Genomic DNA, 14,034 nt, shown 5'->3' with positions numbered 1-14,034 from the left:
CATGAGACTAAATTGGGCCCCTTTAATGTATCTCAGAGGACTCCTCAGATTACAAAAAATGCAATTGAGAATAATCGCATTTTAGAAAAAGGAATCTTCAGAGAAAGTCTTTGTTACAATTTCAGTCCCTGAAAGAATATTGTCATTAAAAAAAAACTGTCATAATTTTTATAGAACACAAACAACCCCCCCCCCCAGCTTTTGGTGTGTATGCAACCAATACGAAGTAGCTCACGTGTAGCCGACCAGTAGAAAATACTCTTTACAAATCCAGGGAAGGGATGCAATGCCATATGGTGGCCACAGGCAAGTCACTAAAGGAGTAAATCCTACAAGTTCTCATCACATGGGAAAACAGTTTCTTTGTCTCTCTTTTTCTTTCTCTTGCATCCATATTGGATGATGTATGCCAACTAAACTCAGCCTGGTGGTCATTTCACGCTATGTGGATTATTATCATTCTATACTCCTTATACTTACACAGTGATGAATGTCAATTATATCTCAATACGACTGGAATAAAACTGAAGAAAAAGCTTTTTATAAATATGGATCGTACTATGTTCAAATAAAAGGAAAGTGAACTTAAAAAAAAATCTATGGAAATTAATTTGTCCTAGAACATCAAGCAAATAGTAGGTAGCATCTGTCAGAGCTCTGCCCCCCCCACCCCCGTGGTGTAGAAATAGCACGGAGGAGGCACCTGCAGGCTGGGAAGAGAGCCTCGCTGGGAAGCAGGGTCAGCCAGCACTTTGGGCTTGGACCTCCCAGCTCCCAGAACTATGAGAAATAAATTAAGCCACCCCGTCTGTGGTTTCTGGTTAAGGCAACCCAAGCTGCCTAATACAATATCTAATAGTTGGAAATTGTAGGCTTGAGTAATTTTTTAATTGGCAGCCCAGCATCTGGCGTTTTGGTAATTGCTGCTTGAGGAGTCCTGGTAGGAGGCAAAGTTTACCTACTGAGCAAGGAAAACGGAGCCCTGACAGCTGACAGCTGGTGGCTAGCGGGGCTGCTACCCACTAGGCCTGGGATTTCCCCACTGATCACAACTAATTTCATAAAATAGCAACTTCAGTTGAGGGCTCTTTGTGGTCGTGATGGAACAGAACAAATGGAAGACAACCAGCAGCTCCGGCAACCCTCCATTGCCCTGGTCTCCTGGTGAAAGATACTAAAATCTCCGCTGGCCAAACGCCCCGTCTTCAGAGCCTTCCCCATGCAGAGAAGACGACCGTGTTCTTGAACCTTCTCCAAGATCCCTACAGAGGCCTTCTAACGCCCTCTCACTGACCCGCTCCGTGGTTCTCCATGGTTTGCAGCCTCTCTTGCTGTAGCAACTAATAAACCGAATGCTGGTTTGTGGGGATATTTGGTGTCTTCACCGGCTGCTCATCAAAATCCTTCTCAGAAGCCTGAGGCCTGGCTTTCAAGGCTCCCTGGCATCGGCGACTTGGGCACCTGGTAGACACGCCGGACGGGGGGCTCCTGCACGGAAGCTGCTGGACCTGAGGAAACAGCGGTCGGAGCAGCAGCAGGAGCAGCAGCTGCAGCAGGGCCGGCACCTGGGGTCGGGCCTGCCTCCTGAGCTCCACTTACTGTCTTCTGGCCGAGTCCTCCACGTCTGCGATGTCCTCTCGTGGAAGCCTTCCCGGGCCGAAGTCGCACCGAGTTGGTCACCGTGTCGCTAAGGAGGTGGGTCCTGCAGGTGGCCTGCGCGCTGCGCCTACTCGGCGGCTGCTGCCTGGACTACGGGGGCCTCCCGCCGCTCAGGCTCCCGAGCCCGGGTCCACGCTCCGCTTCTCGTCTCCCGCACAGCATCCTCGGGTCGCACCACGAATCCGCACTTTCTCGTACTGAGCACAAGCCCGTCCCATGCCCAGGCCTCCTCCGCTCTCCGCGGTCCATCCCATCGAAAGCAGAAACCCACGACCGATCGTTCACCGAGCCCTACGGATTCTTCTGTCTCTAAAATCTATTTCTTCTCCTTTCTATAGGCCCCTCCACAGCTCGAGCTCACAGCTTTCTCCACGCAGGGGTTATTTCCACGGCTCCCTCAACGGTCACCGCGTCATCCGTTGTGCCCTCCGTAACCCACTCTCCACACAGAAGCGCAGAGATGGCTTTAAAATGCAAGTCATGTGATGTCATATCAAAACCCTCTTTGGTTCCCCTTTGCCAGAACAAAGCTGCTTCCAGAATTAAAATTCACGTGACACTGGAATGGCCAGAAATGCTCTTGAGTTAAGAATTCCAGTTGTGCCCTATAGAACGCGTATCGGTGTCCATGCTTTTGTCCAAAAGAGATCCTTTCTGGTCTCTGTTCTAAGCAGAAAGTGCTTGTGCTAAAAGGGTTAAAAAAAAAATCCTTGCCATCCCTGTAGCACCACGGCTTGATTCTACGAAGCATCTACTCATTCATTCAACAAATATTTATCAAGTATCTACAATATATTAGGCCTTATTCTAAGATGCAAGAATATAGCAGAAAGTAAAACAGGTAAAGTGTCTGCCCTCATGGAGCTTCCGTTTTAGTGAGGGGACATGAATAAGGAAGAAATAAGCACAAAACGTAATACATCACGGGGTGGTAAGTGCTATGAGGAAATAAAGCATGGGGAGAATGATTGAGAGCATTTGGAGGCTGCTATTGTGTAACAAAGTGGCCAGAGAAAGCCACTCTGAAGAGCTAACATTTTGCCAAAATTCAGAAGAAGACAGAGGAAGGTAATGACATAAAGTAATATGTATAAATACAAAAGCCTATACTGAATAAAAGCATGAGTTCGGGAGTTAGACTGGGATCAGTCATGAGCCCTGTGATCTTGGACAACATATTCACCTTTTCTGTGCCTCAGTTTCCCTGTTTGTGAAATGGAAACAATGTGAGTACCATATTGTTGGGTCGTGCATCTTAAATAAGTTGGTAGATGTAACGTGTTCAGAAGACGCAGCAAGTACTCAGTAATAGAAGTCATTATTATTTTGAAAAATGTCTGCGAAAACAAAGAGTTGAGGTTAGGAGGAAAAACCTTCAATATCAGACTCAAGTCAGTAATTCGTAGCCCACAGGAGAAGCAAAGCCTTCGTAGAGCCTGAATAATGAAGACTCAGACGCCAAGCTTGGGGCGGGTGCCCAAGCAACCGTTCTCACATTCATCCCAGTAGTCACTGCAAATCTACTGCGTTCCAAGCACCACACCAGACTATGGACACAAAAACGAGAAAGGTGGACATTGTCTTTTTCTCCCCCAAAACTTTACAGTGTAACCGGAAAGACACACAGTAAAACAAGCTATCACAGTAAAAGGTATAAAGGTCCTGGTACAGGATGAACAGGGATACTCTAGGAGCATGTAACTGGACTGGAAGGAAGAGCTATGAAACAACAACAACAACAACAACAACAAAAAACCCAGACGTGCCAAACAACATATAGAAAAATCTTCTGGATCAAACCAAACCATTTCATTAGCCTCACTTTTATCCTTTTAATCAAAGTATAAGATACCTATAAAAGAATACATAGCAGGAGCATAATTCTCACTAGATTTGTGTATGCTGGACTTGTTGCCCACGTAATTAATATCAGGATGAAGAAACGAAACCTTCCAGAGTCCAAATGCAGGCCCCTTCACGCACCCGGTCTTTCACGAGTCACCACCTCACCTCCCAAAAGGGAACCACTACCACGGTGTCTGATAGCATAGACTGGTTTATGCCTCATGTTGTATTTTATAGAAATGAAAATCTATATTATATATCCCTTGTGCCCAACATCTTTTCCTAAACATTTCTACAGCGACATGAATATTCATAGTGGCCTACTTGTAATAGTTAAAAAAAACTGGAAGAAAACAACTCATACACTATCCATAATGAGGTAAAAAAAAAAACTGGTATATTTCCACAATGGAATACTACTCAGGAATAAAAATTGACAAACATTACAGCATGGACAAAGAAAATAATTATGCTTAGTGAAATACGCCAGACCAAATATATCTATATCTATATCATCTATATCTATATCTATATATCTATATCTATCTATCTACTCTTATGATTGCATTTATTTAACATTCTGGAAAATTCAAACTCATCTGTAGTGAGAGACAGCAGAATGGTATTTGGGTGGCGAGTCGGTGAGCAGTGATTGCGGGAACGTTTAAGGATGATCGGTGTGTTCTCTATCTCGAGCACGGGGATGCTTTCACCGGGGTATATATTTTAGGTCTTATCCTGGGGTACACTCTAGGGATGCACAGTTTATCAGATGCCAATCACATTTAAATAAAGCTTTTTTTAAAAAAGGACTTCTGGGTATTTTACTGATAAGTATCAGCAACATCTTTCTGAATTCAATATGTATTCAAATCTCTAGAAAAAATATATCCTCCCACATCTTCACAACTTTCATCCGGATCTGGGTGCATCCTCCTCGGCGGGGCCACGGCTTCGGGGTCGGGCTGCCAGGTTCAGATGCTCGCCCTCCCCTTCCCCGCATCGTGACACGGGGCACGGTGTCACCTTGTCTCGGTTTCCTCGTTTGTGACGGCGATGAGGACACCTGTTCCCAAGGGCTAATGGGAAGGCTGCAGGTGTTGGCAGAGGTGAGGAACTTGGGACCCCATGAAGGTCAGCAGCCACGAGGACAGTTAGGATCCTGGGGTCTGTCTCAGGGGACACTAAATGGCCAGAGCCTGGCAACGTTCCCCAAACTGGGCTTATCTTCTCTACTGACATGACTCATGCACCACTGTCCGAAGCCCTCATCAGCCAGGCTCCCTTCTGCGTCTCCAAGGCCCTCTCTGACAAGCTCAAGCTAATACCACCAACCCCCCCCACCCCAGTGGCCCTGCTGGAACTTTCTATGATTCATCCATTTCCCACTCATCTACCTGCTTGTGCCCAGGCCTTTCCCTTGCCTTAGAGTGTCGCTTCCAGAGAATCAAGAACTCCCTGAAGGGACAGCCTAGATCCCTGAAATTCTCCACACGTGGCATAGTTCTCCCCGCGTTCTGAGTGCTCCACAAACGCTGGGCAAGTTTTCCCTGATTCCAATCCTCACTCTTTCACTGGCTTTTCTGTTGCTAATGTTAAACACACTGATTTCTCACCCTGTCCCCGAAGCTCGGTGTGGACTGCATGGACCATTTTGCACTTCTGTTAGAATTACGGGGTCCACATTGACTGCCCTTTTTAAATCCTCTTTTCCCCCCAGTCTTCCTTTATAATTAGAGATGCCCACATAAGCCTGTTAATCCACAGCGGCCTGATGACAATGATGTTCTTCCGCCTTTTCCCTAAAATGTTATCCAGTTTCTCTCCATTTTTTTCCCCTAAATTGCAAAATGCATACTGATTATCTGCATCATAGAAAATAAGGATTTGATTTTCAAGTATGAGAAACTTTGTATTAAAAAGTCGATTTAAAATTTTTATAGAATAGCAACGCCTTGACATGAGAAGCTACAGTTTCTGTACTCATTAAATCAAGGAATACTGAAGGCACATTATTCGGTAATTACTGTATAGAAACATCCTGGACTGCTTAACTGTCTTTTATGGTAATTACCATACAAAACAATTTATATTTCAAAGTTCCATCAGTTTGTGTGAAATCCTTCCGTGAAGCATGAACTTACAATAAAAATTATGACTCTAAAAATTCATCCTCAAGGAGAAACATAATATAGAATTAATATGTATCAATAAATAGTATAAGCTGACCTGAAAATCAGCACATTGCCTGTGGCACAAAGGATATTATTTATATGGTAGTAAATAACATTACAGTTCCGATTAACTAAAAGGGAAATATTTTTATGCCTTCCTTACCAGGCTAATGTGCAGGTCAGAAAAACGTATTCTTAAAAGCATTTTTTTTTTTTTTTTTAGTAGGCCTTGAAAAATGTAATGCGCGTCAGCTGTATGAGGTATTGTTACCTTTACAATCTTACATCTTAGGAAATGAAAAATAAGAAACCACTCTCATTTTAAAAGTTTGAAAAGATAAAATGGACAGTTATGGACACTGAGCCATCAAGCAAAGATACGATGAGCATCTTACATTATTACACATAATCTGATACTCTTCTAACCTTATGAAACTCACTGACCACCTCCTCAAGGTATCATTCTGAGGACAGAAGGTTAATTTATGATTCCAGAACACAGAAGCTACCCTGACATACATCTGAAGAGGACAAGCAATTCTTGTCATGTGTGATGAATACCTCTAATCTACTAGAAGTATTAATACAACTTGATTTCTAATCAAGGGCGGTGGAGGTATACCAGTCAAATGAGCAACATCAGCATAAATAATCCGAGATGGCTAAAAATATAATTTAAGCAAACTATAATCTGTGGGCAAACGGTGAGGATGGTACATGATGCAGCACCAGAGGGAGAAGTGGCTTTGGATGCAGGGTTTGGATGCAGGGATATCAGTTTTCCCATTGGTTAAAACAGTGGGAACACAGACCTTACACAGTTGTTACAAGATTTAATGAAACCGTGTTTGTGGGTAGACAGTCTTGCATATCCACCAGTCCACATTAGCGTCCCTTCATTATCAACGAACACAAGGCCACTTGTAGGCTAAATCAGTTTTGTCTGGATTAACGTTTTATTAGAAGGGAAGACGAAGTCTGAGTTGTAATGCATATGACTTCACGCATCTGCAGGTCTATCCGAGTGCCAGATGCTTAGAAGAGATTTAAAAATAAGTGTCGTACTGTGTTTAAATACATCAATTGCTTTATTTATTAGGACGTTGCACTAACATGCATTTTCTCTTAAGTTTTTAACTCCTGCCATGAACACCAACTCTTTCTTGTTACTCACGTAGTTAAGGATCCTTGACTAGCTTGCCAACTAGTCAGATCCGAGTTCCTCAGTCTACCTTTACACTCCACTGTTCCTTTGACTTATTTCAACCATCAGAAAAATCAGAGCTTTCCTGATTCCATTAATACACCCTTGGACACTTCTACATCCGTCATTTCCTCTGACTGGTCGCCACTGCTTCCCCCCAAGTAGTTGAAATGTAACTTTCCTTTTAAGGCCTAGACCCAATGTTCTCAAATCTGTCCTCTCCTCCTCCCTAACAGAAGTAATTTTTTTCCTCTCTCTCTCTCTCTTTCGGTAGGTGATACTTCCTTTCTATCTTTCTTTTCGTTCTTTCTTAGCTATACACACCATTGGCAAAGCCAGTATGCTAGCTACCCTGGGGGGACTAATAAAACACCAACCCTGTCCTCAAGAAACCTACAATTAGAAAATAAAGAAGGAAAGTACATAAGTAAATAATTAAAGTCTAGGTGGAATACGGAGGATGGAAGGAGAGAAGTGTAGGCCTCACATCCAGGAAGAAGTGCTGGATAAGGTCCCACAGAGTGTGCCTCTGATGTGTCCTGTCACTCCCCTCTAGCTTCCATACAAAGCCCACAGCAGACTATGATTCTCCTCCTCCGATAATTTTTCCTTGAAAGAATCTTCCAGTGGGACTGTTGTGTTTTCTCCTTTCAGAAAACAGAGGTAGAGGGAGAAGCTAAGTGGCCAAAGTGGAAGAAAAATATAAAGATGTCCATCTTATCCCAATGCACTTGGATGCATCTCTTTCTCTCCCCAACCCCAGAGGCTGCAAATATTTGGCCAACACCTCTGGTCATTTCACAAAGGAATATTAGTTATTTAGGATTTAAGTATGTTAATATTAGTAGTTGATCTCTTCTCAAGACCAGAGTTTGAGTTTTGTGCTGGTGGATGCTCCTTGTTGCTCTAAAAGAAGCAAACAAACACCAACGTTTCAGGTTCTAGATGGGTCTCATCCACCCTGGGCTCAGCTGGGAGATCCCAACTCTGGGGCTTAGGGATCCAGTTCCATTCCTTACCCCAGGATGGCTCCAGAGGGTCTCTGGCCAGAGCTTAGAAGTTGCTCTTCACCCCCAGAGGCCTCAGTGTACCACAAAGTCCCTCCAACGGTGGGGCATGGAGGGACTGCTTCTGCCTCTAGAGCACAGAGGTGGGATTTCCAGGAAGGGGGGGTTTTCTGGGTAGGCCCTCTGGAAACCTGTCTTGGTTGCTTTGTTCTGAGATTCCAACCTTGCTTAGTTCGCTTGCTTCTTGGCCCGAAGCCAGTCATGCCATTAAACCTGGAGATTCCGTCAGGCTCTCGCACTGAGTTACTTCTTTGTTTCTGAGCTTGTCCTCCCTGGTGCACCCAAGTGATGGGCATATTCCAGCCAGCACTCTGTCTCTTTATTCCATTGGCTGCACTATACTCCTGTGATTTTTTATTTTATTTTATTTTTTAGCAGGTCATTGTCCATATAAGTAACTCCAAAACTTGCTTTATCTTCACCTATAGCACAGCCAGATCAGCAGGGTCACACTTTTCAGCTAGTGAGGTAAAGCCTGAAAGTAGGCCCAGAGAATGTGCCAGAAGCCTTATCTTACTTGAGTGTCCTCATAATGCCACCTACGTGTTTCCCCAACTGAACAGGAATTCCTAAACCAATCTTGCAATTCTCTAAAAACCTGCAGTTCTAATCTCAGTGCAATGATCACATTGTCCCAAGTGGTTTTCCAAGGAAAATACAGCTCGTTCCAGGTTCACTTTTGAGCTTTTATACTTAAACTGCAGATGTCAGCCTGTCACGATTCCTTGGCTTTCTCTAAGGTCCTGCATTCTTCAGAGAAGTGATTTTAACTCAAAAAGCTAACAAGGGGGGGGTGCCTGGGAGGCTCAGTGGTTGAGTATCTGCCTTGAGCTCAGGGCATGACCCCAGGGTCTTGGGATCGGGTCCTGCATCAGGCCCCCTGCGTGGAGCCTGCTTCTCCCTCTGCCTGGGTCTCTGCCTCTCTCTCTCTCTCTCTCTCTCTCTCTCTGTGTTTCTCATGAATAAATAAATAAAATCTTAAAAAAAAAAAGCTAACAAGGCTTGTGATATCTATAGATGGTAACCACAAAAGTCCTATTGACAAATATTTAGTGTCTACAAATACCTAGTACAAACCGTGAAGACAGGGAGGAAATAGATTTAGTCTTCAGCAAATTTTATTAAGATATCTTGACATGTTTCCTTCTACTTTCATATCCCCATGCATTTCTAATTCTTCTACCCTGACTGAACCGTCTTCTCCCGCCATTCTGTCCTCACCACCTTGGTCCCTCCATCCCCCGTACCCTGCACACAATGGCCAGGCTCACAGGACCTCCTTCTTAGACGTCTTGTTTACCCAGAGTTCACAGTCTCTTTGGGAGTGAAATACTGTTCTGTTCTGTTGGTCTCATAACAATCTGGTGGAAACCGCAAAAACATTATGCTGAGTGAAAGACGCCAGACACAATAGACCACATATGTGATTCCACTGACAGGAAGTGTTCAGAGAAGGGAATTTATAAAGACAGTAAGGAGATTAGTGGTTGCTTGGGGCTGCTGTGGGAACTGATATCAAAATGAGGATGCACTGCAAATGAGCACAAGGAATTTTTGGTGGGGGGTGATGGAAATGTTCAATAAACACAAAATGTTATAGTGTGGTGGTGATCACAAAACTACAAATTTGCTAAAAATTATTGAATTGTACACTTAAGACGGGTATTATGTTATGCAATATACACCTCAATAAATGTGTAAAAAAAAACCCAAAGGAATCTACTGAGTGGATTTTTTCCTTTGCTTCCGTATAGGGGCAGCTACCTGTGAATTCTTACTTAAATTTTATCCCATTACTCACAAATCTCTTTCATTAAAACATCATCACTGTCTGCAAAATGAAGTCTAACCACGGCATACAGTCCTTTCCATGATTATCTCCTCTATCCACCGATGGCTACTCCTTCCCCAGGCGTACTCCTTGCACATTTAATGCCTTGTGATATGTTCCTCTTGAAGTAATGCTCCTTTTCCTACCCTGCACTGGTTAAAAGACAATTTCTTGTCCAAAAGAATCCTTAGCCTTCATCTCCTTTGCAATTCTTACCTAAATTTTACCAATAGGGTAAGTGTTCTTTGCACTCTTTCTGTTCACTCATCACATTTCTATAATCCCATGTAATATGCCAAATTGTATATAATGCATGACTTGTCTACACCCTTTAGCAGACTACGATCGGCCTAACAGAAGGGGGTTTACTGTACCTGGCACCTCAGTTGCAAGGCTGTGGCACAAAGTAGGTCCTCAATAAATGTTAACTGAACTGGACTGAATCAAAAATCTGTATTCTCTCCAAAATTTACCCAAGCAGAGAGGTGACTAAGAGTTTGGTTTCGAGTGTCATATCCATATGTATCATAATCTGAAATCAAAGCACTTTGTGTGTGGGAGGAAGGGAAGGCCATTATTGGTTTGACACATTTTTTACTTCAATGAGATTTTGAACAACTGTGTAATCTGTACATCCTCAGGCTATTCTAACCCTCTTCTGTTCTGAACCTATTTTTTACTGTAACAACAACCCTTTGCTGTAATTTCGCCCCACTAATATTTGCTTTTTATGCCAGTAAATAAACATCAACTGTCTTTATCCACTCAACTTTATGTTGAGTGCTGGTGGCAGAAGCAAACAACGTAAAATAACACTTACAATACCTAATGGGACTTCTTTGCATTTCGTTTTTGACTAAAAATTGATAGAACAGCCATATTTTTGTGACAAAATTTAGATCTGCGCATTTCGCTCTAAAAAAAGTAGACATGGTTCAAAAGAAAATACAAAATGGTAGAAATCTTAGTAACATTTGATAGGAACAGAAACACAGGGATGGGCGAGTATCTGAAATTCTTCATGAACTCGCAGGAGAATCGGAAGATGCATCCTGCTTTCTGAGGCATTCCTAAGAGGCACAAAAACTGAACTTCATGAGATGTCAATAAGATGTTGAAGGGCAAGTCAGCGTTGTTGCTCACATGGTGGTCCAGATGCCTGAGAGTGTCACGTATCCCAACAGGGAGGAAAGAGCTCTGTTGTATACAGAATCCTGGAGAATGGACAAGCATATATTGTGCTGGCTTCTTCTTAAGAGGTATTTTTTAATCTTGTTTTAGTTTTTGTTTATTACTAAGCACATTTAGTCAAATTCTGGTTTAACGTGCAAATCCCACTATCATGAGTTTATAATCAATATATTTTTAAATGACAGCGCAAGAGGAAATCGTTATTTCAATAACTCCAAATGCATACAAACACATTTTGTCCTTTTAACGTTTTATCTAGTTTAAAGATACACATCTGGAGGCTAAAAATGATCTAACTATAAAACGAACACATTTAATATTGTTACGTTGGTATGTGTGAGTCTTCTCAGGGTAAGATTAGAGTGACGTAAACATTGTGCATGAATCTGTAGTCATTTAAATGAGTCGGGACGTTAACAGTGATGCACAGCACTAACAGTGGGCAAAAATGCATCAAGTATCGTATTCCGTGGTATTAGTTTACATTTTTACTTCGGTGATCACTTCTGCTGATACAGTCTTAAACCATTCCAGTTTTGACAACAGTTGAAATTCAAGTTACTTGTCAATTTTTTTTCTCATTAAGGAAAGTTCCCTTTATCCTACAAATACAAGCTTTCAGTTGTAATTATCATAAGACCAGAAACTCAACATGGCTTACTGCAGTGAGATGATGCCAACAAAATGATTCTCCAACAGAACTACTGCACATTGCTGCAGACTTTAACTGCAGCTCCGTAAGACTTGAAAATTTTAGCAACAGCAAGTCCGGTTTCCCCCTTGGAACACAACAGAGGCAGAACAGCAGTATTTCTTTAATCATTAAAGCTACTTCCTTGCAGAATGTTTTAAACAATCTCTAAAATGGTATTTGAAGGACATGGTTAAGGGCATATCATAAACCTACACTGGAATAGCACAATTTACTTTAAGCAGAGTCAGAGATTTACCTTGCTGTTCTGAGAACAGAACTTTCATCTATATCTGTATCTATCTAGAGATACAGGCAGTCTATGTAAGAATGACAGAAGTCAATTAACATAAAGCACACAGCTACAAGCAATGTTGTACAGTTAAAGTAGATGTATGAATCTTTACACACAGATTTTCGTAAGCACTCATGAAAAAAAAATCAGCATTCACACCATTTTAACTAAAAAACCCCCCAACATACTTTCATATGTATATGTGTTTTTTTACAAACGGCTATGCATTTTAGGACATCATTTTATTATCTCATATATTTTGCATGGTTAAAATACATCAAAACAAGAATACAAATCTTCAGAAGAGTGCATTTCAACTCTGTGGTGTAGGTTTGCCAAAAAAATGGCAGTTTGTAATTTCCTAAGTCACGAAATGGGATAAAAACAAAACAAAACAAAAAAAAAGGAAGAGCTATTAAGCTCAGTGTACCCTGCTCAGATGTTTTTAAGAAAAGAACTTTCTAATTATATTTAACCAAGCAACAGTTACAATAGAACGAGTATAAATTCTGTAGATCTTGTTTTGTTCCAACAAACAAATCAAGATGGGGGGTGAAGGATGACTATGTCGAACTGCACCAAGATGAAGCCCTCTGCAATCTGATTTCAAACTTCAAAATTTCAGTATGAAACATATCCTACTTCTAAGTCATATGTTTAAAGAGTTAAAAGTAGATGTACCCATTATGTCGATTGTTACTTATTCTGCAAAAACATCATTACAAAGACTCATTTTACATGCAAATTGGAATGCTATAAGTCATTGAACTGTACAGATCAAGCCAATGTGGTTAATTAACAACAATGTTTTATAGTTAGAAAATTAACTGTTCCACATTAAGTTACATAAAATGAAAGAATGCCGAAACCAATCAATCACTAGCTTTTCATATTTTGACTTGGGGCTATCTGGGAATAATCTTCCACTTTGCAAAATAAGTTCACGATGGAACATTTTTTAGGAAGCACGGCACCAAAACTGGGCAACCATACTCGGTCTCTGAAGAATATAACTGACTAGAGAAATTTTCCTATTTACTGCATTAGGCTGACTACTAAGATGATGAATTGTTCTGATCTATTCAAAAATACACAAAAATTATATGCGACAGCAGCTTTATATTACAAATAATGAAATAAATTTGATAAAAAATATGGGTGATAATGTTTTTCGGAGACCGATAAAACTTTGTAGTCATTGAAATTCAAGGCAACTGAACACACTTGTAAAAAAAAAAAAAAATCAGGTTTCTTTGTATTAGTTGGAAAAGCCATTGTTAAATTTTAACAAAGACCAAACATTTTGCATAAATCTAGGGAGTAGTAAGGCAGCCCCCATCAGCAGGTGGGACGCCAAAAATGTTTGGTTTCAATAATATAGTTTGGGAGAACTACCTCTACAAAGTCTACTCGTGCTGATGCTCCTGATGCTGCCATTTCTGGTGCCCGAAAAGGCGCTGCCTCCACATCCTCTGCTGTAGGTGTCACTCACTGTATAGTCTCAGGCGATTGGGCAAGGGGCACACTCAGGATCTTCAGATGCTAAGATGAGAAAAATCAATTTCAATGCCCAAAAGATGGAACTCCTAATGCAGACGGTGACTAAAATAATTACCAATTGGTCTACAGTACAGGGAAGTTGGAATGTTCGTTTGTTTTAATGCAATTCCATAGAAATAGGTTTTAAGCAAGATTTCTGTAAGGAGGTACAGCTCTAGGATTAGGAAGGATCTTAGATAAGATAAAGACAGAATTAAACGGGGTGGAATTGGACCAGGTGACTAAAAACATGCACACTTCCTAAGAGGAGAAAGAAAACATTCACATGAAAATCGTGGAGTGATTATTTTCTCAAAACAAAAACGAAATCAAAACAAGACCAAAAAAACCAACCTGCTTCAACTTTCATTTCCAGGGTTATTTCTGCTCATTTAGATGAACTCTCTACACTAACAAGCATTATTGATGCATGCTATTAAGAGCAGAGTAGGAATGCATCCATCAGTATTTTAAGCTGAATTTCAGCATCCTTTTCTCTCTTTGAAAATAATAAACTTTACTTTTTTTTTTTTTTTTG

General features: G+C 41.4%; 1 protein-coding gene across 10 annotated transcripts in view; it reads right to left on the bottom strand.

Moving 5' to 3' along the window:
* LRRC7 (leucine rich repeat containing 7) overlaps positions 1 to 14,034 on the bottom strand; it is a 495,471-nt gene that overhangs the window by 190,160 nt on the left and 291,277 nt on the right. The window contains exon 8 of one of the 10 annotated variants that reach the window (XM_077905002.1): positions 11,772 to 13,499. The exons of the other annotated variants lie outside the window; for them this stretch is intronic. Coding sequence (XP_077761128.1) covers positions 13,493 to 13,499 — 7 coding nt within the window. The 3' untranslated portion in view covers positions 11,772 to 13,492. Of the gene's footprint in view, positions 1 to 11,771; positions 13,500 to 14,034 lie in introns of those variants that run through there. 10 annotated transcript variants of the gene reach the window in all.

Source organism: Canis aureus, chromosome 8 (assembly GCF_053574225.1).
Source record: "Canis aureus isolate CA01 chromosome 8, VMU_Caureus_v.1.0, whole genome shotgun sequence".
Lineage (NCBI taxonomy): Eukaryota > Metazoa > Chordata > Mammalia > Carnivora > Canidae > Canis > Canis aureus.
The sequence above is the reverse complement of the archived record's forward strand: the minus strand, read 5'-3'. Positions and strand labels throughout refer to the sequence as shown.